The 23,473-nt window shown below is 42.1% G+C and overlaps 1 protein-coding gene across 2 annotated transcripts in view; it reads right to left on the bottom strand.

Annotated features, from left to right (window-relative positions):
• COL4A4 (collagen type IV alpha 4 chain) overlaps positions 1-23,473 on the bottom strand; it is a 127,394-nt gene that overhangs the window by 30,679 nt on the left and 73,242 nt on the right. For both annotated transcript variants that reach the window (XM_072719346.1, XM_072719345.1), the window contains 14 exons: positions 22,822-22,928; positions 21,413-21,596; positions 19,948-20,016; positions 18,847-18,954; positions 18,108-18,326; positions 15,723-15,884; positions 14,503-14,673; positions 13,570-13,713; positions 10,924-11,031; positions 9,844-10,025; positions 8,753-8,816; positions 5,801-5,875; positions 1,360-1,467; positions 632-739 (listed from right to left, as the gene is read on the bottom strand). In XM_072719346.1, coding sequence (XP_072575447.1) covers positions 632-739; positions 1,360-1,467; positions 5,801-5,875; positions 8,753-8,816; positions 9,844-10,025; positions 10,924-11,031; positions 13,570-13,713; positions 14,503-14,673; positions 15,723-15,884; positions 18,108-18,326; positions 18,847-18,954; positions 19,948-20,016; positions 21,413-21,596; positions 22,822-22,928 — 1,809 coding nt within the window. The remainder of the gene's footprint in view (positions 1-631; positions 740-1,359; positions 1,468-5,800; positions 5,876-8,752; positions 8,817-9,843; positions 10,026-10,923; positions 11,032-13,569; positions 13,714-14,502; positions 14,674-15,722; positions 15,885-18,107; positions 18,327-18,846; positions 18,955-19,947; positions 20,017-21,412; positions 21,597-22,821; positions 22,929-23,473) is intronic.

Raw genomic sequence — 23,473 nt, 5'->3', positions numbered from 1 at the left:
TTATTGTAACCAAACTTATAACCAGTTTACTATTACTCAGAAGGACCAAACAGTCAACCAAGAAAAAGTGTTTCTTTATCTAACACAGATAATGAATACTGGTAACTTTTTCTCCATAGTATTTTTATTTTTTTCCTTCCACTCTTCACAATTGGTAAATATAGATTTATTTACATAAATTTAAAATTACATAAATTACATAAATTTATCTAAGGTTATCTATGTAAATATAGATTTATTTACATATATGTGTTTAATACGTCTCCCCTACTGCACTGTGATATCCATGAAGGTAGGATCTATTGTCTTCAGAACTGTAAACCTAGTGTCTGACACACAAACTAGAACATAATAGGAACTTAACTATCTAAGGTGAGATTACGTGAAGAGGCCTGAACAGTATGGAAAACACTGGGGGAAATGCTCTCAAAAATAGCAGCACCATTATTTTGGTAGAAGGTGGGTGGAGAACCTAGATGCACCGCCTGAAGCTCTGAGTGAGAGAGAAGAGGAAGGAGCTAATGGGCATCTCTAGGAAAGCGGAAGGAGCTGTGACCAAGAGCAGTGGCACTCACTTGGCGCCAAAATACAGTCAATTTGTCCTCATGGGTGGGGCTTCCTTTGCACTCACCTTTTATTCCTGGAAGACCTGGTGGCCCTGGATCTCCCATCATGCCTCTTGGCCCAGGATCCCCTGTTTCTCCTGGAGGCCCTGTCAGCCCAGGCATTCCTTGATTACCTGAGGACGAGAGGGAGGTTCTGCAGACACCCAGATGATATATGAGTTACCTTAACGGGGGAAGGTCATCTGTGTTCTTAACAGGTGAGTAACTGGGAAAACTGTCTTATCACTTTTATCCCCTAGACCTCCCAACCCTAAAAAGAAAAATACACTTAACCTCAGATGGAGCAAATACACTTTGGAGTGATTAAAGTCGCCAATTACAATTTTAAATGTTCACTATATACTGAATCGGCAGGAGGAGGAGCCATAAAAGTGTTGTGTGTGTGATATTTGCCTTAAGTCTAAAAGAAAAAAGAAAACCAGCATCCGAATGGCAGGGGGATTAAGGAGGGATGGAAAGGAGTTTTTATCTGTCAGCCCCTCACTTTGTGGCTGGCACCTTGCTAGGCTCTTAACAGGTCTTGTCTTGGTTTACTTCCAGACCAACCCGGTGGTACTGCACTAGCTCTGACCCACAGGTGAGGGATGGGTAGGTCTGAGTGACTTGTCCAAAGTCACAGGTCTGGGAAGGGGCAGAGTCACTTCTGAAATTGGGTTCAAGGGAAGGTTGGCTCTTTCTGATACACCAGAAGGTAGATGAGTGCCTGGAAGCTTCCAGGCTCCTTTCAAGATACCTGGACACCCTGGTGGTCCGGAGGAGCCAGGTAATCCTGGCCTTCCAGGTGGTCCTCTGAGCCCTTGAACACCGGGCAAGCCGTGCTCTCCAGGTGCTCCAGGATGTCCTAAAGAAAGAAAGATCCAACATCTGAGTAATTGTGGATTGGTTTCTGAGGTGGTAAATCTATAAAACCTCCAACTTCAGCCCTTGCCATTCGTTTCTATTAGTACTTGTCTACATTTACAAGGTTTCTGTTGAAAAGATAATAGCAAGGAAAAGTTGAAAACAAAAAATTTATATCCTACCACCTTAATACAATTTTTCATGGTAGGGATGCCTGGGTGGTGAAGCTGGTTAAGCATCGAACTCTTAGGTTTCAGCTCAGGTCATGATCTCAGGCCTATGGGGTGGAGCCCCACATGGGACTCTGGGCTCAGTGCAGAGTCTGCTTAAGACTCCCTCTCTCTCTCCCTTTGCCCCTCCCCCTGCTCTCTCTCTTTCAAATAAACAAATCTCTAAAAAAACCCTCAATTTTTATGTGTATAACAATGCCCAAATAAGACCTACAATTTTATATTCTGGTTTTTAAAAATTAAAACTGTATTACAAGTAATTTTCCAAATTTGCTATTATTTTTCTAATTATTGTTTTTGTTTGTTGTCTTTTTTTTAAGTAGGTGCCATGCCCAACATGGAGCCCAACACGGGGCTTGAACTCACGACCATGAGAGCAAGACCTGAGCTGAGACCAAGAGTCAGACACTCAACTGACTGAGCCACCCAGGCACCCCTCTAATTATCGTTTTTAGATTACCAGCTGATAGCTTATTGAGTTAATTTTAACCAAATTAATCTAATTTTCTCTTACAATTGGCCATTCAAGTCATTTCTCTTTGCTATTACGCATAACGTTCTTATATATTTTAATCCATTTTTCTCATATTATGGTATTTCCTCAGGAAAAATTCCTAGGAGTAGAATTTCTAGGGAACAGAGTATAATATTTGGGTTCTTTTTTGTGCATTTTAAAATGCTGAAGTATTTTAATGTAAATCACAGACATCATGGAACTCCATCCTTAAATATTTCAGGAGGTATGTCTGAAAAAACCATTTTCCTACATGGCCAAAATAACATCATCACGGCCAAGAAAATTAAGGCCAATCGTTAATATCATCTAGTCTTCATTCCATACTTGAGTTCTCCCAACGGTGCCCTTAATATCCTTCATAGCTGGTTTGTCCACACTGGGTCTCATTCCAGAGCCACACATCACATCTGGTAGCTACGTCCCTTAAATTAAAAAAAAAAAAAAAAATCGACTACAGTCTCTTTTTCAGGACAGAGACTTAAAGAGAACAGTTCAGCTGCTGTTTAGTTTAGTCTTTCAGAGTAGACCATTCTGTTCTCGACAGAGGTTGTCAAAAGGTTGCGTAAGTGCTGCCCCAACTCACATCACCACTCATAACTGGCTACAGCCCTGAGATGGCAACTCTAAGAGCATGCCCTGAGCTCACTGAGGACTTATTAGTTTGTTGGCTTGTTTTCTTGCTAATTCAGTCAGAATAAAAGAATATTTCAGACTTCCTCTAGTTACATTTCTTTGATTACTAGAGAAGATGACTATTTCCCCATGTTTGTTTACAATGTTTCACTTTAATACTGTACAGATTTACACCATAACCCAAAAGTCTGTGCTGAAATTAGCCGGTTGAATCTGCAAATAAAATATGTGTCTCTGTATTTACAACCCCGTGGATGGGGGCACAGTCATTATTTATTAGAACACACATGAAACAAGCCTATGTTAGTATATACCTGTTCCCTGATCGAATTTAAGATCTATGAGCCTCACTGTGTGTTATTTTATTTACCCTAAAAACATTCCCGCAGCAAAGGCAAGCCAGTGTTCTTCTCCTCTACAAATGAAAAGCCTGAGGCTTGCCTCCCCAGTCGTATCCATATTAAGAAGAGAATTTCTGAGTTCATCTGTGCCGTATTTTCTCCCTGAATTGGAAGGGGGAGGTAGCAACCCAGCATAATCATTTAAAACCCCCTGAGACAGGTAGCAGCTCTATGCCTTACGCCTTCTCATTGGGCTCATTCAAATTCAATCAATGCAGCTTTTCCCAGTCAATGGAAATTGTGCATTTAGGTAAACTCTGTGCTGGTGAATAACATATGATGGAATTTAGAAGTTTTAAGCTAAAGCTATGGCACATGAGAAAGGGAACAGTTTAAATGGTGATAACCACAGGACACCAGGGAAATCATGCTAAGGCAAATTCTCTTGAAAAAGTTAGCCTAAGTGGAAAATGACTTAGATTTATAATTTCTCACTTAAAATATTAGGTAATCTCAAAAGCCTCCATTTTGGACTAGTTGCAGCTTATAAAATCTTAGTGTCTTAATGATTTACATAAAAATACCAGTAAAGGTGGAATTTTCAGTTCACAAACTGCTTTCAAGGAATCTTACTTGATCCTCAGAACAATCCTATAATTATGCATGGGGCCAGTTTACAGGTGAGGAAATTGAGGACAAAGATGGTAAGCAACTTGCCCAAGACCACACGGACAGTGAGACTTTGAACCAATGATTTTCCTTCTTAAGGCTTCTTTCTCACTCTGGTACTTATTATGAACCCCCACAATGTTAACCTCAAAACTATTTTCCCCTCCAAATGGACACGTAAGCTGCACATTTTGGTTAAAATACTACATTACCTATTTCTATTTGACCATGTCAGAGCTAAAAGACCAATATGAAAGAGAGTGAGAAAGTTCTTGCAAGTGTAATAGCTAGTTTTTCTGTTAGACTTCCATTTTAGCAAACTTATGGTATAAAAAAACAAAAAGACAAAAAAACAAAAAACTTCTGATCATACTTCTGCTCAGATATTCTTTCCATTGTATGTAATGAAACATGACTATTGCCAAAGAGAATTTTAAGATAATGTGCAAAATAAGGGCGCCTGAGTGGCTCAGTCAGTTGGGTGGCTGACTCTTGATTTCAGCTCAGGTCATGATCTCAGGGTCATGACCTCAAGCTTTGTGTCAGGCTCTGTGCCCAGTCAGGACTCTGCTTGAGATTCTCTCCTCTCCCTCTGCCCCTCCTCCTACTTGTCCTCTCTCTCAAATAAATAAAATGCACAAAACTATTAATACGAGATATTTTATTTACAAGGGATCCATCTAAAGACAAACCTGTGTCTAACCTATCCACTACCAGCTGAATGAGGTCATGCATACGTCCCTAACCCATCATTTGTGATTGGTTTCTTTCCAAGCAATGAATACTCCTGTGCAGGTATCTTTATTCACTTGTCTGATCACTGGTGTGATATAAATTCTTACAAATAAAATTACTAAGCTAAAAAGCATGTACCTTTCATCAATGGTGGGTCATGTACTGTAGCCAGCCAGGGCCTCAAACAGAAGGCAAGAGAGCAGTACATCCTAACCCATTCTGAGGGATAACATGTCACATGTCAATTGTCACTGATAAACAGAGGATAATCGTTTGAACAATTTAGAGTCATTGTTGGTGATGGAGGTTTTTTTTTTTTTTTTTTTTTTGGTTTGGTTTTTAGTAAAGTCCATATTCAGTAAATGAGATATTCCACGATACCTCAACAATGGCACTCCTCACTGGCATTCACATATGATTTTCTGAGTGGGAAAAAAAGGGTTGGAATGATGACCTGAAGCTGTGGTCAGTGTGAGTGGTTATTGCTAATGTACCATTCATAATTCTAGAGATTGTGAAGTAGTCCAGCTTTTAATTGCTTGCAATAATCATGTTTGACCATGTCAAAATCTGGGCATGCCAAGGGGAATGGATTGTTAGGTCACCATCGGAGGTCATGGGAGCCATGGTGGAAATAGACTGAGAATCCCTGGTACAAAATCCTGATATCCTTCTAGGCCAAGGATGCGGTGGAGATATGTATAAATAATCCTTCTGAGATGTGTGTAAACAGGGAAGAAAATATTGATATAATTATTGCTGGATAAGAGTAGAAAGTAATTGTTCTATTTTTCAAAGTAATTTATTCTTTTTTGTTTTTGTTCTGTTTTTTAAATTTTTTAAAATTATTTATTCATGAGAGAGAGAGAGAGAGAAAGAGAGAGGCAGAGACACAGGCAGAGGGAGAAGCAGGCTCCTCTCAGGGAGACTGATGTGGGACTCGATCCCAGGACCCCAGGATCACGGCCTGAGCTGAAGGCAGATGCTCAACCACTGAACCACCCAGGCGTCCCATTTTGTTCTGTTTTGTTTTGTTTGTTTATTTGTTAAATAGGCTCCATATGCCAGTGTGGAGCCCAACACAAGGCCTGAACTCATGACCCTGAGATCAAGACCTGAGCTGAGACCAAGAGTCAGACGCTCAACTGACTGAGCCCCCCAGGTGCCCCTATCCTTTATTGTTTTAATAAGAAAAACATTCAGCTATACCTGGACATCCAGGGCTACCTGGTTCACCCTTTGGACCAGGTGGGCCGAACTGACTTGCAGGGTCACCTTTGCTTCCTGTAAGTGATAAAATGCATAATACATTATTTAAGATAAATTAATTTTATTTCTTAGAAGTGACTTAATAACAGTCATATTTGTCTTTATAGTTTATCTTCAAATATTCCAGAAGAATTTTTGGAAAAACAGGGTTTTTCCCTACATAAGAACAAATGAAAACATAGAAGATGTGATTTAAATACACACACACACACACACACACACACACCTTTTTTTTTTTTTTTTTTTTTTAGTTCTTAACAATCATCAACTATATCTTAATCGGTTTGAATTTTTAAATTTCCTAAAACAGCTTTAAATTTAGGTATCTATTTAGGCAATTACTTGGCACTGAGCATCTATATTCTTAGTGTTTTAGAAACAAAAACCAGAAATTTCCCCTGTTTTAGCTGCAGTAAGCACATTTCAAGCTCTCTGCAAGGGAGCTCAACCCGGTATCCTCTCAGTGTCAACTCAAATATGAGAGCTTCCCCACTTGTAACTTCTGAAGAAGACATCTAGGTTATTCTTTCTGAAGGAGTAACTGTACACAGGTCATTTTTCTTATGGCAAGTGTTGTATTATTTATGGAATGTCTCTCAAAATGCAAAGCATGTTGGTGGTGAGGGAGGAGATTTTTAGTCATTCATTAATTACTTTTATATTTTGTTTCACTTTTTTAAAAGATTTTATTTTTAAGTAATCTCTACACCCAACATAAGGCTTAAACTTACAACCCTGAGATCGAGTGACTGACATGCTCTCCTGACTGAGCCAATCAGGTGGCCCTACTCCTTTATATTTTAAAGTTATTCATTGCATTTATGTTAAAGTAAAATATCACTGTTCATCAAATCTGTGAATTCACAGATAGTGAAGTTAAAACTAAGGTTAAAAAGGTGAATCATATTTAAGTAGGTTTTAAAAAGCTATTAACCCAATTGTATATAAGGACAGTAATAATGTTAAAGGTTTTATGCAAACATCATAATTTAAGATATCCTGATTTTTGTTTGCTTGTTTGAATTAAGGGTTAATGAAACCTCTCTTTCTCTAAGAATATTTTTACCCACAGGTAACTGTGTTTCTGTTTCCCTGGAAATCTGATTAAGGTAGAATGCCAGTTGTGTTATGAGGCAACATTGTTTTTGGCACAAGGTAAACCAAGATCTATGAAGCCAAATCTAACCTGTAGCTTTTTGTAAATAAATTTTTAATGAAACACAGCCACACCCCTGGTTCGCATTTTGTCTGGCTGCTTTCATGCACAGTTGAGTAGTTTCAACAGAGACCACAGAGCCGAAAATACCTGTGATCTGGCCCCTCGAAAAAACACACTTGCTGACCCGTGGCTTATGGTAAAAATAACTCAACTGTAAATTATATGTGGCCCAGGCATTCTTAAGTGAAATATTAACACCTGGTGGGAAATCATGGCTCCAGCCTTCTCTATGTCCTATGACTCTTGTCACTGGGACCCTAAAAGCCGTATCTATGGAGTCCTTAGAAGAGATATTAGCTTCCATGGTGCAGAAGGCTTCCAGACCAAGGTAGACACTGCCCACCAGTGTGGATCTGGTCTCCTTGTACCCAAGCTGTCACTTATGGAGAGGCAGTCACTACAAAGATTGCTGGGAGACCCTCACTGAGACCTTGTGTACAACAAGCATGCTATTCTCTATCTGGTACCCTTGGATCTGAATGCCAAATATGGATAATTTGGGTCTTGAGTGTATGACTATCAAGCAATCTAGCAGAGTCTAAAGAGAACCCCTTGGTTAGTATCCAAAATATATAAAGAACTTATGAAACTCATATCCCCCAAAATGAATAATCCAATTAAAAATGGGCAAAGACACAAACAGACATTTTTCCAAGGAAGACATCCAGATGGCCAACAGATACATGAAAGGAGGCTCAACATCACTCATCATCAGGGAAATGCAAATCAAAACCATCATGAGATACCATCTCATACCTGTCAGAATGGCTAAAATCAACAACACAAGAAACAACAGGTATCAGCAAGGATGTGGAGAAAGGGGAGCCCTCTTGCACTGCTGGTGGGAATGCAAACTGGTGCAGCCACTGTGGAAAACAGTATGGAGGTTCCTCAAGAAATTAAAGATAGAGCTACCCTACCATCTAGTGTATTTCATTTCCCCAAAAAATACAATACTAATTCAAAGGGATACATGCACCCCAATGTTTATAGCAGCATTACCTACAATAACCAAATTATGGAAACAGTCCAAGCATCCATCATTTAATGAATCGATAAAGAAGATGTGGGTGTACACACACACACACACACACACACACACACTAGAATATTATTAGCCATAAAAAGGAATGAGATCTTGCCATTTGCAACAATATGAATGGAGCTAGAGGGTATTGCTCAGTGAAATAAATTAGTCAGAGAAAGACAAATACCACATGATTTCACTCATATGTGGGATTTAAGAAACAAAACAAATGAGCAAAGAGGAAAAAGGGAGAGAGAGAGACAAACCAAGAAACAGACTTTTAACTATAGAGAATAAACTGATGGTTACCAGAGAGGTGGGCGGGGGGGTGAGGGGTGGGAGGGGGGATGGAGGTGATGGAGGTGATGGAGAATTAAGGAGCACACTTGTGATGAGCACCGGGTGATGTGTGGAAGTGGAGTCCCTATATCGTACACTTGAAGCTAATATTACACTGTATCCTAACTAACTGGAATTTAAATAAAACTTTTTTTAAAAAACTTAAAAAATAAAGATAAAAAGAACCCCTTGGATGTACAGTTTGTTTGATGTATTTTACTTTTCATGCTAAATGTGCGTGCTCACAATGTTCCAAACACTCAGGACTGTGAACTTGGTGGGTGGCTGCTGTGTTTCCAAAGCATACCTTTAGGTCCTCTCATTCCATCAATTCCTGAAAGTCCAGGGGACCCTGGAAAACCTGGCTCACCCTGACAGTTTAACAAAACAGAAGACTTTAGTTTGGTTTCAAATACAAATGACATATGCATAACATGACCCAGTTATAACTTTCCATAACCAATTTCCATACATTTGCAGTGGTAAAGAAAATTAGAAGTGCATTGCAGACATACTACTCCATGTGTCTAGCTTTTAAAAGCTGCTACAACTCCAGTATTAGAGGTGCCAACAGGTTCCATCCAATTCTCTATTCTTGATTACAAAACAGTAACTGTATCCCGTAATTTGAGTTTTAAGTTTCAGATGAGCAAATTAATACCAAGTAAAATATTGTTAGAAGACTTTTTTTTACCAAAAATTTGAAAAATCTACTTGGTTCCAAAAGATGGGTAGCAAATTATATACATCTTTTAGAAGTTGTGATGTAGGCTTAAGACACATATTGTACCTCTTGGCTTCTCAGGGAGGTATTTTACTCAGTTATGAAAACCAAAGGTATTTACAGCAAAATCTGTGATATCTGCAATCAGACAGGAAGGCTTAGAAACCAGAATTTGGGGACCCCGTGGTGGCTCAGTGGTTGAGCATCTGCCTTTGGCTCAGGGTGTGATCCCCGGGGTCCTGGATCGAATCCCACATTGGGCTCCCTGCGAGGAGCCTGCCTATGTCTCTGTCTCTCTGTGTGTGTCTTTCATGAATAAATAAATAAAATCTTTAAAAACAAGAAACCAGAATTTGGGTTATTTTTCAGATAACTCTTCACTCTGATAAACGAGCAGTCATGAGGGAAGTTTCTGTGGAGCTGTCTAAACTAGGCTGGGAGGGGCGGTTGGTACGTGAAGTGAGTGACTCTCTCAACCACCAGCAGAAACAGGCATGACCACTTGCCAGAAATTATAGTTACATCATAGCTTTCCAGAAGGCTCCATTCTTCCCTTCCCTTCTAAAACCCAGTAAAAGGGCAATGATGTTTACAGATAGATTATAACTACTTATGGGCATCCGAAAGCAAAAGGGTTTTATCATTTTTTCCCTCCCCAGCTGACTGTCACTTACCTGGTCACCTGGAAATCCCGGAAAACCAATAATCCCTCTCAGCCCAGGTGAGCCTGGGGGGCCTGGGGGGCCAGGAAGCCCTGGCTGCCCGGTTCTCCCAGGCTCCCCTCTGTGAAATCCAGGTGCTCCGAATCTTCCAGGCTCTCCTCTCCTCCCCGGCATCCCTGGATTGCCTTTATCACCTAATGGGGTTGGAAGTGTTACAAACCTCTCCAAGGAAATCCTGGGCTGGGCAGTAGTGAGGCTGAGGGTTTGGGTCCTATATTTAGGAGATGAAGCCGAAGGTTTGGGGAATCCTAGTTCCTGCCCTAAGCCATATTGTGATGGTTTGGGGCCTCAGTGGGAAAGAAGCTTCCAGGAAGAGACTCAGGAAGGCATGAAGAGACTCTATGGTAGATGAGCATGTGGGGTTGTTTGCTTTGTTACACACTCATTTTACAAATGAAGGACTTACCCAGGGCAGTTAAAAAACATTCGCTCCCCTAAACACTAGTGAAAGAGCCAAGATAAGAGCCCTGGCCTCACACACACTAAAACTGAACTTGGGGGGATAGAGAATACATATGTGGTGATCAAAATCCTTGCCACACACCATTTCTGGGGAGCAGGAGCCCAGGCATTGGGGTGCTTGTTACAAAGGCAGAGTTGGGCCTACACCAGACCAGCCGATCCAGAATCTGCATTTTTACAAGAGCCCTAGGGATTCATGTGCACATCAAAGATTGAGAAGCACTGCTCAAAATGACCTGGACAATCGTCACTGTGTTACTCATTTTAATACCGGTCACCACAAATGGGGGTACTTTAAAGCTGGAACTGGTATTAGATGTCTAATCTTAGGATTGATCCGGGTTTGGAAGATCCAAATCTATACATGCGTATGAACTTTAAATTCTGACATGGAAAAGCAAAAGAAAAATGCAGCATGAGGTTAATCCATGTATATTTGTATCTAAAAAAAAAAAAAAAAGTGACCTTCCCTAATCTTAGCATTATTAGGAAAGCTGCTTCATGGATGCTTGTTTGAATCATCTATAAAGGTCAACTCATTTGATATGGTTAAGAAAAAAGAGCATTTACCTTCTTCTCCTGGGAATCCATCATCTCCTGGAGGTCCGGGTTCCCCGGTTTTCCCCTTTTGGGAAAAGACAGCCATCTCTCCTTCATCTCCTGAGGGTCCTCTGGCTCCTTCAGATATGAATTATGCAAGAGAAGGACAAACAGAAGCACCACACACGTGATTCTTCTGTGACCACACTTCACGTCCAGTTTCCAAATCTTCATTTTGTTCACTAAGCCTTATTTATGTTTACAGCTTGCACAGTATCAGCACAGTATCAATGGATTTCCTAAAGGAAGGGCTGAGCCTTTTTTACATTCCCTTCCCAACATGTCCAGCAAAAGGGTCTGGGGTACAGGGAGTGACTGGTGAATGCTTGCTAAATTCAGCCAAGTGGGTCTCAGGGTCTTGGGTGAAAAAAGATAGGCTTGAAAAGTTCTAGATCTAAAATCATGGCTCTTCATCCAGTAAGATGTGAACTGCCCGTCTCACATGTCCCAGTTCCCTGTCTTTCCCTTCCTAGCTACCCTCTATTATTTTCCTTCTGTTACAAGAACACTTATTTCAACTTGCTTCTCCACATCGAGAATTCTGGAAGGTAGGAAGAATAGACGATATTTCCATCTGATCTTCATAAACTGTCCCGACGTAGAAGTGTACTCCAGTGGGCTCAAACCAGTGTGGTGAGAGCCAATTATTAACAACCCAAGAATTTCGTAAGCCAGTTGTTAAAGGGCTGGCAGCTTTAAATCAGCCATGGTGGGAGTATTTACACCAGCGGAGCAAACACCAATCAGGGCATTTTTATTTATTTATTTATTTATTTATTTATTTATTTATTTATTTAGCATATTTTTAAAAAAGAAGTTTTTTTAAAAAAATAGTTTATTTATTTATTCATGAGAGACACACACACACACACACACACAGAGAGAGAGAGAGAGGGAGAGAGAGAGAGAGAGAGGCAGAGACACAGGCAGAGGGAGAAGCAGGCTCCAGGCAGGGAGCCCGATGTGGGACTCTTTCCCGGGTCTCCAGGATCAGGCCCTGAGCCAAAGGTAGGCGCTAAACCGCCGAGCCACCCAGGGATCCCCCAAAAAGAAGTTTTTATATAAATTCCGGTTAGTAAACAATACAGCATGGTATCAGTTTCTTAAATCTGTTTTATTTTTGGAAATCATAATAGCATAGCATACGTCGCTTAATCTAAGCTAGCTAAGAGTTTAGACACTGATTCCTTGATTATACATAAAAATATTGATAGGCTAGTAAAAAAAAAAATCACAGTAGAATCAATCAAGAAGTAAAAGTAAATTATATTGCAGGCTATTTACACAAAGGGCTTTAAGGACAAAAACACTTGTTTCTCAAACTGTCAAGTGTTCATTCCCCACACTGGAAATGAGATCTTACCTTCATTCTCTCAAGCCTCCTGGCCAAGGGGTAAAAGTAAATACGTAACAGGGATGAGCATAGAACATTTAAACCAGTGGTCCTGAAATTTTGATTTTTTACTAGTAATGAAAACTCTTTCTTTAAAAGCTTTATTATTTACTTTAGACAGGAGAGAGCAGGAGAGGGTAGAGAGAACCTCAGGCAGACCCTCTCCATCCCACCACCAGCTGCGCATAGAGCCGAACATGAGGCTCGATGTCACGACCCTGAAATCATGACCTGAGCCCAAATCACGCTTAACCGACTGAGCCACCCAGGTGCCCTGAAAACTCCTTCCTTACATGACGCTTAGGAGACACATAACTCATGGCTCAGATGATAATGAGCTTATTCTAGTTCAGGTGTTGGCAAATTACAGCCTGAGAGTCAAATCCCACATGTGGCCGATTTATGTATAACCTGTAAGCTATGCTTTTTACACATTTCTGTTGTTAGGGGGAAAGCTCAAAACAAGAAAAATATTTTGTGATATGTGAAAATTAAATGAAGTTCAAATTTTAGTGTCTGTAAAGAAAATCTGATTGGAATGTAAATTACATTAGTGTGTTTCCATGTTGTCTCTGGCTCCTTCCACACTCCAAATGCTGAGCTAAGTGGCTTCAACAGGGACCACAGGGCTTGCAATATGTACTATCTGGCCCTTTCCAAGAAAAAAAAATTTTTAAAAAAGGAAGGAAAGAAGGGAGAGAAAGGAAGAAAGAAATAAGAAAGAAAGAGAAAGAAAAAAGAAAGAAAAGAAAGAAAAAGAAAAAGAAAGAAGAAAGAAAGAAAGAAAAAGAAGAAAGAAAGAAAGAAAGAAAGAAAGAAAGAAAGAAAGAAAGAAAGAAAGAAAAAGAAAGAGAAGGAAAAGAAAAAAGAAGAGATTAGAGAAAAGAAAAGAAATTGAACCAGGGTTTGGGTGCTCAGAGCTCTGCCTTCACCCCCTTCCCAACCAGTGAGAAAGTTCTTTCAAACCCAATAGCTATACATCAAATCACTTGTTATTTTTTTCTATTAATAGAGAAATTCATTTATCAGTTATATGCAATCAGATGGAGAGGTAAGGAAAATGAATTTGGTTTAAAATTCTAAAGCAGACACCAGCAATCCAAAAGGAAGAGGAATCCAAACTGCAGGACAGTCCCATTTATTTTTCAAAGACCACGTTTATACGTTCTGATCAAATAGCACAACCACCTATATGGCCTCATTGCACCATCAGCTGCATTTACCTTTGGCACCTTTCACCCCTTGGTCTCCGAAGAAGCCAGGCCGACCATCCTCTCCCGGTTCCCCCTTGCTGCCAGGGCGTCCCTCTGGGCCAGGCTTTCCTCTCTCCCCTGGAAAACCGGGGAAGCCAGGCAGCCCCTGGGGTCCTGATGAAATGAGAACATGAACTTTTAGAAAAACATTTCATTTTATTTTTTGAAGATTTTATTTATTTATTTATGACAGACAGAGAGAGAGAGAGGCAGAGACACAGGCAGAGGGAGAAGAAACAGGCTCCCTGCAGGAAGTCTGATGTGGGACTTGATCCCAGGACCCCAGGATCACACCCTGAGCCAAAGGCAGGTGCTCAACCACTGAGCCACCCCCGAGGTGTCCCTAGAAAGACATTTTAAAAGCCAGCATGCTTCCTAACTCTGGGTTCCTTGTCATCGGCTGGGGCTACGCCCTCCCATGGACCTCAGCTTCTGCACTGAAGGTGGGCAACCGCTGTCAGCCCCGCTGCATGCAATGGCTGTACTCACCTACTCAGGTTTCCACCCCCTAGGGCTGACGTGGAAGCCTTTATGTTTCTGAGTCCTGATCTCCTAATGCTTCAAGAGTTCAGAAGCCAGGGACGTGGGGCTCATCCAAAGTGGAAGTACACTAGCCCTAACCCAACACTTTACCGGCTCTACCCAGTGTGTTGAGCAGAATTGTTTATGGGTTCTGTGGACTCAACACCCCACCCACCTTTTCCCGTTTACCTACACCAAAAACATTCTGCCCTGGAAACGACAATATAGAGGGTAAGAAGAAAGGAGATGTCACTAAGGGATGGACAGTATCAGGCTGGTATAACGGTAAATTCAATAGTAGGATCATATGCAATAGCTTCACTTGGCAGTGGATTTCAAGCTTTCCAAATAGGGGTGAAATAATAGAAAAGCACTACCCACCCTTCGGGCCTGGAAGACCAGGCAGTCCATCATCCCCTAAGGGGCCTGGGACTCCTGGGAATCCTAGGGGTCCCTCTGCCCCTGGCCGTCCAGGGACTCCAGGGAGGCCTTTCATTCCAGCTGGACCCGGAGGCCCCACATCCCCTCTCTGTCCTTTCCAACCTGGGGCACCTGCAACAAACCACAGTGACAATATACGATAAATGGCCTCACACACGCAGACAGGTAGAAAAAGTTCACGATCGCTTAAATTGTGTATCTGTGCCCACGAAGCAACATCCATCAGCTAAAACCATAGTGGCAACTCTCCCTCGGGCTCAGAACCTATTTTTCTGGCTGCTATAAATGGAAAGGGAGATTACTTGAGTGAATATTTCCCGATGGAGAGATACACGAGTGCTATAAAGAGCATTTAAAAAATGGAAAATGGAGAAGGGTGAGGGGCAAAAATATTATTTTGTATTTACTCTTGAAACTGGTAGAAGAAACCTTTCCAGGTGTTTCCTGAAGCTCCGGCCAAGCGAACTTGGTCAGGTTGTTCACCGGAGAGAACTGCAGAAATCACAGCCACATCATCTAGTTTTTATTGGTGCTAGAAATAAAGCTGTAGTGGCAGGGCACTTTATGATTCAGAGGGCACTTTCCTGCCATTTGGATATGTGCAATAGGATTTAAATAACAGGTGACAAACCAAATGGTGACATGGAGATCCTACGGCAATAGCCCTCTGGCACCCTGTGTGGAGATGTACCTCTTCCTGGGTCTCTTGATCCCCTACATGTCTCGTGTCTTGCTGCGTGTGCCAAAAATACAAGTGTCCTGGCCACTCTGTACCTGGGCTACTTCTCAAGGTCACAACCTTGGCAGCTGATACAGCGCCTCCCCCAGCATAAAGCATAAAGAGCGGGCTCTCCTGCAGGTGGCTCTAAAGCAGCAGTTCCCCAGGCTGGGTGCCCCTCTCAGATACTGCTCCCCACTGCGTGGAATGCAACATCCACCGAGCCCATGTCTGTGCCCCATGAGATGAGGGGGACAAGGGGAAATGACACAAAGCACCAGGAAGCTCATGCTACTTGTTGTTCTGTGGAGTAAAGTCCTGTGTCTCTGCCCCAGGAGTCTCAGTCCTGCTGGTGGGTAAGAGAGCGGCAGGCGAGCTGCTCCTTCCTAAGTGGGGTCAGGTCCCAGACTCTTCCCAGGGCTTGATGCGTGCTGGCACTTACCTGGACTGCCTGGGGCCCCGGGGAGTCCCGGTTGCCCTGGTATCCCTGGGGCGCCTCTTTTGCAGGAATGGCCAGGTGGACCCGGGATACCTTGAAACCCAGCGCTTCCCTCTCTGCCTCTGGGACCTTTGAGACCTGGGGATCCGGGCTTGCCGGCTGGCCCTGAAATGACACAATGCACCCGTGACTCCCAGGGCCTGAAACACGAGTCAGCCTGCCACAAAGAGTGTATGCATTATCAGTACCAGCAACCGACGTTTGATCCTGGCTCAGGGCTCAAATGAGTAAAGTCTCCCTTTTTTCTTTAAAGATTTTTATTTATTTATTTATTTATTTAAGAGAGAGAGAGAGAGAGAGAGAGAGATTGAGCATATGCAGGGGAAGGGGCAGAGGAAGAGGGAGAAGCAGGATCCCAGCTGAGCAGGGAGCCCAATGTGGGGGCTCGATCCCAGGACCCTGGGTTCGTGACCTGATCCAAAGGCAGCCACTTAACTGACTGAGCCATCCAAGAGCCCCTCTCAAAGGATTTTCTTAATCCAGATGGCAGTAAGCTCCAAATGAATGAGAAAACCATGCCTTAGTAATAGAGTTATTTGATAAAGTTACACAGACAATAAAGAAGTTGCTTAGGCAAATGTAAAAACCAGGCAGTTCTTCTTGATTTTAATTAACCTCTGACATCGTGGTAGATGGACTTTACACCAAATCTCCACAATGCTTACACATCCAGTTTGCACTGAATGGATGTGCTTTTTGTAAGCTGCTTCATCACTTGAACTCTTAAATTTCTATTTATTGGAAAAGCAGTGTCATAATTTTCAGGAGAAGAAAAAAATCAATCCCCCACCTCTCCATGCCCTAAACTAAAAATCTATTTTACTGTTCCACGTTTTCATTGTACTTCTGCTCGTACGTTTACATTTTTAAAGTAGTAACCACAGCACACCATCGTTGGATTACTTCACATTGCACGTTAATCTGCAAAGGTTTTCAATTTTGTTGTAATCTTTATAAAGGTTATTTTAGTTGCTAATTGCTGAATGGCACCCCTTGGAGTGTGTGTGTGTGTGTGTGTGTGTGTGTGTGACTTTATTGTTCCCATTTGTTCCTCTCTTATGGATGATACAAGAGTATTTCATATTAATCCTCCTGTTCTACTGAACACTTCCCTTAGATACATTGTCACAAGGGAGACAGATTTATTCCTAAATCAAAATTATTTTCATTGACTCACATAATGTATTATCTCGCTTCTTTCCAACCAGTTGGGATTTTGTACAGAATAAGCTCACTCCCTGTGACACAGAACAGTGGCTTAGCCCCCCTCCCCTCCGTTTGCCCTGTAGTATGATACTATTGTGGCTACCTAATACTGGCTCATCCACTGTTAGAAAAGAACCAGAACAGTGTTTGTAAAAGTCTGGTATGGGATCCACTCTTGGTCACCATCACCCGAGGGGCTGACGTTAAGACTGGACTGCTAGGAGCCACCCAGTTCTGATGTAATGAATCAAAATTCCTGAGACCAAGGCCCAGAGGATGATGATGATTTTTTCTTTTTAGAGATTTTATTTATCTATTCATGAGAGACACACACAGAGAGAGAGGCAGAGACATAGGCAGAGAGAGAAGGCTCCTCCCAGGGAGCCCAACGCAGAACCCGATCCCAGGACCCCGGGATCATGACCTGAGCTGAAGGCAGGTGCTTAACCACCGAGCCACCCAGGTGCACCGAGGATGATGATTTTAAGGACCCTGACCCAAGATTATTTTTAAGTACATGAAAGACTTCTGCTGCAGATCCTGAAGAGTCCTAGTGATTCTGGAAACAAATGGAAGCCGGGCCAGATCATCTCCCCATCTTCCTCGCCCGCTACCCCTGCTGGAATGAAAATCCCTCCATCCTATCACCTGTCCAAGTAACACAGCTTGTGTGCTAGGGCCCAGCCCTGATGATGTTCACATCATCGCACACTGCTCTACGCCCCCCACCCCGTCCCAGAACTGCCCTGCTCTTACAGACTGTCCTCCCTCAATGTGGCATTGCCAGTGGGCAGGTGACCCCGGTCCCAGGTCCTGGGGCATTTAGAGCACAAACATGCCATCCTGAGTCCAAAGCAGGCAGATACCCAGTGGCTGCTGAACCAAACTGAATTGACTGAGCCATGGATTTGAAAGCAATCGGTAAAATGCAAAGGCAACGCTGAGGATGCAGGTTACTTGAAACGTGACCAGTGCTCACTTATGAGGGAAGAAGATATTTAGAGGGAAAATTCTGCATTCTACATTTCTAAGGCTAGATAGTCTAAATACTCTTCAATATTTAGCTGTGTTCCAGAGCTGAGCCAGCTTTGGGGACCACAGGGACAGCACAGCCCCTCATACCTGCAAACCCTGGACGTCCTGAATCACCTCTGTGTCCTTTGGACCCTGGCACTCCGGAAGGACCTCTCTTTCCTGGGGGGCCTGGGGGGCCATAGGCAATGTCTCCCATCATTCCTTTCTGACCATTTGCTCCTCGAGAACCAGGAAAGCCTGGCGGCCCAAGAAGGGAGGACCCCTTTTCACCTTCAAAACCCGGATCTCCCATGTCACCACGAAAACCTGTTGAAACAAATTGATTAAACTGTTAAATGTACACATAGAGAACCAATACAAATGTAAGACTACTACTTTGATAAAAGCACTTTTTTTTAACTAAAAGGTATTAGTTAAAATTAATTAAAATTAATTAGGTATTAACGAAAATTAAGAATAACCTAATAGGCAACGTTGCTTTGCCACCTTGTGTAGGAAAATACATTGTGATTTTGTATTTCCTAGAAGCCAATGATGTTTCCCTAATTGCTTTCATTCACTGGCAGTCTGTCTGGACTGAACAGTTTCTACCAAACAATAGGCCAATAAGCCAATAATAGCCTGTAACTCGCGCTTCAGGTGGAAGGAGCCCCGAGAACTTACAAAATTATCAGAACCTACAAGTTATCAAAACATAGGTAAGAGCTTAATGTTTCAAGAAAAGACACCTCACCCCATTACATAGGGATCCCTGGGCCACCTGCTTACTAAGGTCATCGAGTTTTGGAGTTATATACACATTCTCAAATGAAAAACACTGATTTACCGGGTGGACCGGGTATCTTTGACATTCCTGGTTTGCCACGCTGACCTTTTGGCCCATCCAAGCACCTCAACCCTGGAGCGCCTCGAGGACCTGGAAATCCCTTTGGTCCTAAACAATGACAACAAAACACAGATTCCATAAAACACAAACCAAATGCAAACAAAATAAGGTGGATTAAAAAGAATCTGTGCTGTCTTTTTCAGAGTATTTCTACTTTACGTAACTGTTGCCTCGCCTGGTTTACGTAATCAATCTGTGAATCATGTGCTCCAAACAAGTGTTTCAAAGACAGCGATTGTGTTAATGTGCTTTCTCAGAAGCCATTCTGTAAAGGGTTCTCCCTAAAAGCCTTTGAGACGTGTACCGCCACTCGGACGAATCTTTTGGTGCCTTCCTATGCTCTGTCCCAACACAAATATTTGAGCACAGCCCCTCCTTGTAGAAGGGGGGGGAAGGCATGCAGCTTGTGGCCTGCTGAGAAAGCCCTGGGGTAAAGACCAAAATCTATTTCCCTACACCTTACTGTATTTGCCCTCAAATGAAGTATAGGCAAGAAGCACCTGCAAAAGGAATCAAGATTTCTTTCTTTCTTTTTTTTTTTTTTTTTTTAACTTTCTGCGATTTTCTACTGGAAGTTCTCTGAGTTAAAATAGCTTTGAAGGAGGTACAACTGCCAACGTAAAGTCTGAGTGTTCATGTCCCTTGAGGCTCGGAAAGTAGAATAGAGTAAAACTTACAATCGGTAAAGCAAATTATCATTTTTCACTCTTGGGACATGGGAAAAGAAAGAAGGTACAGTTTTAAAATTCTCAAAAGGTAGATACTTTTACTGATGTGTAATCAAATCAAGGCAAATTTTGTTGCACACAGATATAAAGAAACAAAAACCCAAAAAACTTCTCCACCTACGGTATGCCCAAACCAGTAAACTTGAGCCCCAATGTGACTTACCACAAATGTTGTTTTCCCACAGTCCCTCAAAACCTGATGATAATTTTAGAAGTATCCTCACTAGCTGCCAGATTAACTATTGGTTCATCATCTTACCAGTTTTATTTACTCTGGGGAATATGTAAAACAGCAATTTCCCATTGATCCTACCTGGAGGTCCATCAAAACCTGGGGGCCCCGGCCGCCCAGGGTAGGTGACGTTACAAGAAATTGTATCACCTGGAATGAAAAAACAACAAAACTGGCATTCATTCAACCAATAGCCTCACATAATATGAATTTCAATGATAACTCAATAAAGATGTTTTCTTCATAGAGTTTATGTGGAATTTTAGGGGAAAAGAAGAATCCCAAGTACTGTGAGACCCTTTGAACTGCCTTTACTATGATTTTCTAAAAGAAATATGTCCTGAAAGCTGAGCTTCAACTGTCAGACTGCTATAGACACAAGGGGAATAAGAAGAATTCCAAGAAGTATTAGTTTTAATAGCCTAAAAAAAATAATGTATTGACAGGCCCAATGATATCCAATACAATGGAGTCAGAAGACCTGGTTAAGTCATGAAGGAGGAGCGATATTGAACAGTGAGCTCAGAGTACTGGACACCTGGTTTGGGTGTGGGAGGCTGCAGGGATGAGGACACGCGATGATCTGTTAATGCCACTTCCTGAGGGCCTGCCATGGGTCTGGGGCTTCACGTGTATTGTCGCTTGGTTTTTCTAATGACTCTGCAGTGTGGTCAATGTCATCCCCCATTTTCACTGGTGAAGACAGGAAGACTCCAAAAGCTTGTGCCTCTCAGTTCCCTCCTCCCCCTTTAAAAGGGAATGTTTCTCTTTTATAACAGAACTAATGGATTACAATGACATCAAAAACATATCAACTGAATAAAAAATAATGTTAGATTTTGATGGGTCCAGAACCATAATCTTAAACCTTAGTGCGGACCAGATTATTGATTATTGCTATGTGGTCAAAGCAGGAACCAAAGATACTATCTCATTTTAACACCTCACAATTCACAATGTAGCCCGAGGCGTAGGCACATATTATAAAAGGAAAAAAAAATCTTGAATAAATCTTTCTCTAGCCCTTTCAAAGTTTTCAGCTCAAACTCAAAGCAAGTCACTTTATTTGTTTAAATTCAGATAACTGTCAAATATATTTGAAATCCCTTCTCTTTTTTTCCTTCTAGAATGCTTACAAATGGATTTTCAAGGACAATGATGTGTTTTTCAAATGAAATACTAGCGTTTTTATTAAGATACACCACACTGTCTCAAAAGACTGTAAACAAATGGATATTTTGAATATGTATGTAAATTTAATACGGACTGCAGGAGTTGGTACTGAGAAATGAATGAAAGGCAATTTTGGTATGCCAGACAAATAAACAGCAACAAAGGCATTTTAGTATTTTAAGAATTTGTTTTAAATATTGATTGTGCTGTAATGCTTTTATTTGTTTGACAACATTCAAGGTCTGAAGTGCAGCTAGAAGGAATTTTATTGAACGGTTCTGCTGTAGCTATGATAGCTTTGCCCAGAAGAGAGGATCACTTTAGCTTCCACGCTTTCCCTTGTCATTCTGTAACACAAAACATTCAAAATTACCTTTCGGGCCCTTCAAGCCCTCGAAGCCCCTCTCGCCAGGGCGGCCTGGAGCTCCTGGTTGTCCTCTCTCTCCTGGTGGACCAGGAAATCCCAGACCTGGTTGTCCCCTTGGTCCTGTTCTGCCCGGAGGCCCCGGTGGTCCAGGAGACCCTTTAGCACCTGGGGCTGCATCCTCATGACCCCCCTGGGAATGTGTGCATCATGAGTCAGTTACAATCATTACAAGTTCATGAGTTCAAAGCAGTCATTGTCATAAGCTATAGAAACACATGGAAAAACCTTATAATTCCAGTAGACAGTTACTCAATAGCAAACCTAATTTTAAATGATTAATTCAGATTCTTGTTCATATTCTAACTAAATATTTACAAACATATATATGCTATGGAGGGGGGTTAGGCCTCAAATAGAGAAAGCCATGTGTGTGTTATGTGTTAAATATGGAATTAAGAAATCTTACATGAGAACAGCTCTCTAATATCAAAATAATAAAATACAGAAATATGTAAATTGAGAGAGGTAGGAGGCTTACAAATTAAACAAATAGGCTCTGATGTATTTGATATTGTTGCCCTTCTTGTTGTTATTCTTATGAGAAGATACAGGGATAGACTCAATCCCCTCCACATCTTCTCCTGCTTAAGATTTTGACCTTGGTTAACTGTCTAGTTTGGTTCGTCTGGCAACTTCATACAAACTGGATGTCGAGTACATCACAAGGCAACATTGTTTATGGTAAAACCAATCCCAGGTTGCAAACCGTGCATCTGGTCCGGAAAGCTAGGAAGATCTTTGCGGAGCCCTTGTTGGGGGTCTCTCGAGTGGTGGTCGACCCTCTCTTGCTTGCCACTTCCCCTATGTACCTCTTCACCGGAGGAACAGGCCAACAGTCATTATCAGGACCTGTGTTCTATCCTCCGCCCTACAGAGTTAACTGAACAGGCCTGAGGTCTTTGTGGGGGCTTTGTAGATACGAGGGCCCCAGAAATAGATAAACACCATGAGAATGATACAAAGGCCAAAAACAGGACAGGAAGTCTTGTCATGACTAAACTTCCATCTGCAATTATTCTACACCATTTTTTAAAAGATTTTATTTATTTATTCATGAGAGAGAGAGAGAGGCAGAGGAAGAAGCAGACTCCATGCAGGGAGCCCGATGTGGGACTCGATCCCAGGCCTCCAGGATCATGCCCTGGGCTGAAGGCCGGGGCTAAACCACTGAGCCACCCAGGGATCACCCTACAGCATTTATCATAACCATCTTTTTGTGGCAATCAACCAAAGATGGCTCTGATTACAGCACATTGGCAGTTCACTGCATTGTAGTTTTAAATGAGAAAGGAAAAAGAGGCTTTATAACCATATAAGAAAATGAAATTCTGTATTCAAAGAAGAATTATACATACCGGGGGGCCTGGATCCCCCTTTTTTCCAGGAAGTCCATCCCGACCATGTTGTCCCTGTTGTCCTGGAAATCCTGGGAGCCCATCAGGACCTCTTTCTCCTTTTTTCCCTGGGAACAAAGTCCAAAAGATATTCCAGCCCTTCTCAGCAGTGGGTGAAGTAGGAGGACACACAGGACAAAGAAAAAATGATGACCTTGCCTCTGTGTGGCCTGGTAGAGACTCCTCTGAGTGTCTCAGTTGACTAACGTCACACAAAGACAACCATGCAAAAGTCAGAGGGGAGAATGACAATTGCCAAGCCCACTGACTCTCTTATTTTGGAAGCTCTCCTTTCCTCATTCTGACAGGGAGGTTGTGTGTGGAGGTACGGATCACAACAGCATCTGCCCCTGCCTGTGTGGTGCCAAATATGGAACTCCATCCCCTGGCAATGGTGAACAGGGGAGCAGCCCATGGTTGTGCACTTCCCCTAGGCTAGTCCAATTCTTCCTAAAATGTTTTTCAAGCTGGAGCTGAGAAGGTAGAGCTTGCCTTCTTTTTTTTTTTTTTTTCCTTCTTTCTGTAAGAACTTGGAGCTTCTGGTAGGAGGGGCAGTATATCCACAGCCCAGGAAAGCTAGTCTTGGGGACAAATGCAGATGGTACCAAGAAAG

Source organism: Vulpes vulpes, chromosome 9 (genome assembly GCF_048418805.1).
Source record: "Vulpes vulpes isolate BD-2025 chromosome 9, VulVul3, whole genome shotgun sequence".
Taxonomy (NCBI): domain Eukaryota; kingdom Metazoa; phylum Chordata; class Mammalia; order Carnivora; family Canidae; genus Vulpes; species Vulpes vulpes.
The sequence above is the reverse complement of the archived record's forward strand: the minus strand, read 5'-3'. Positions and strand labels throughout refer to the sequence as shown.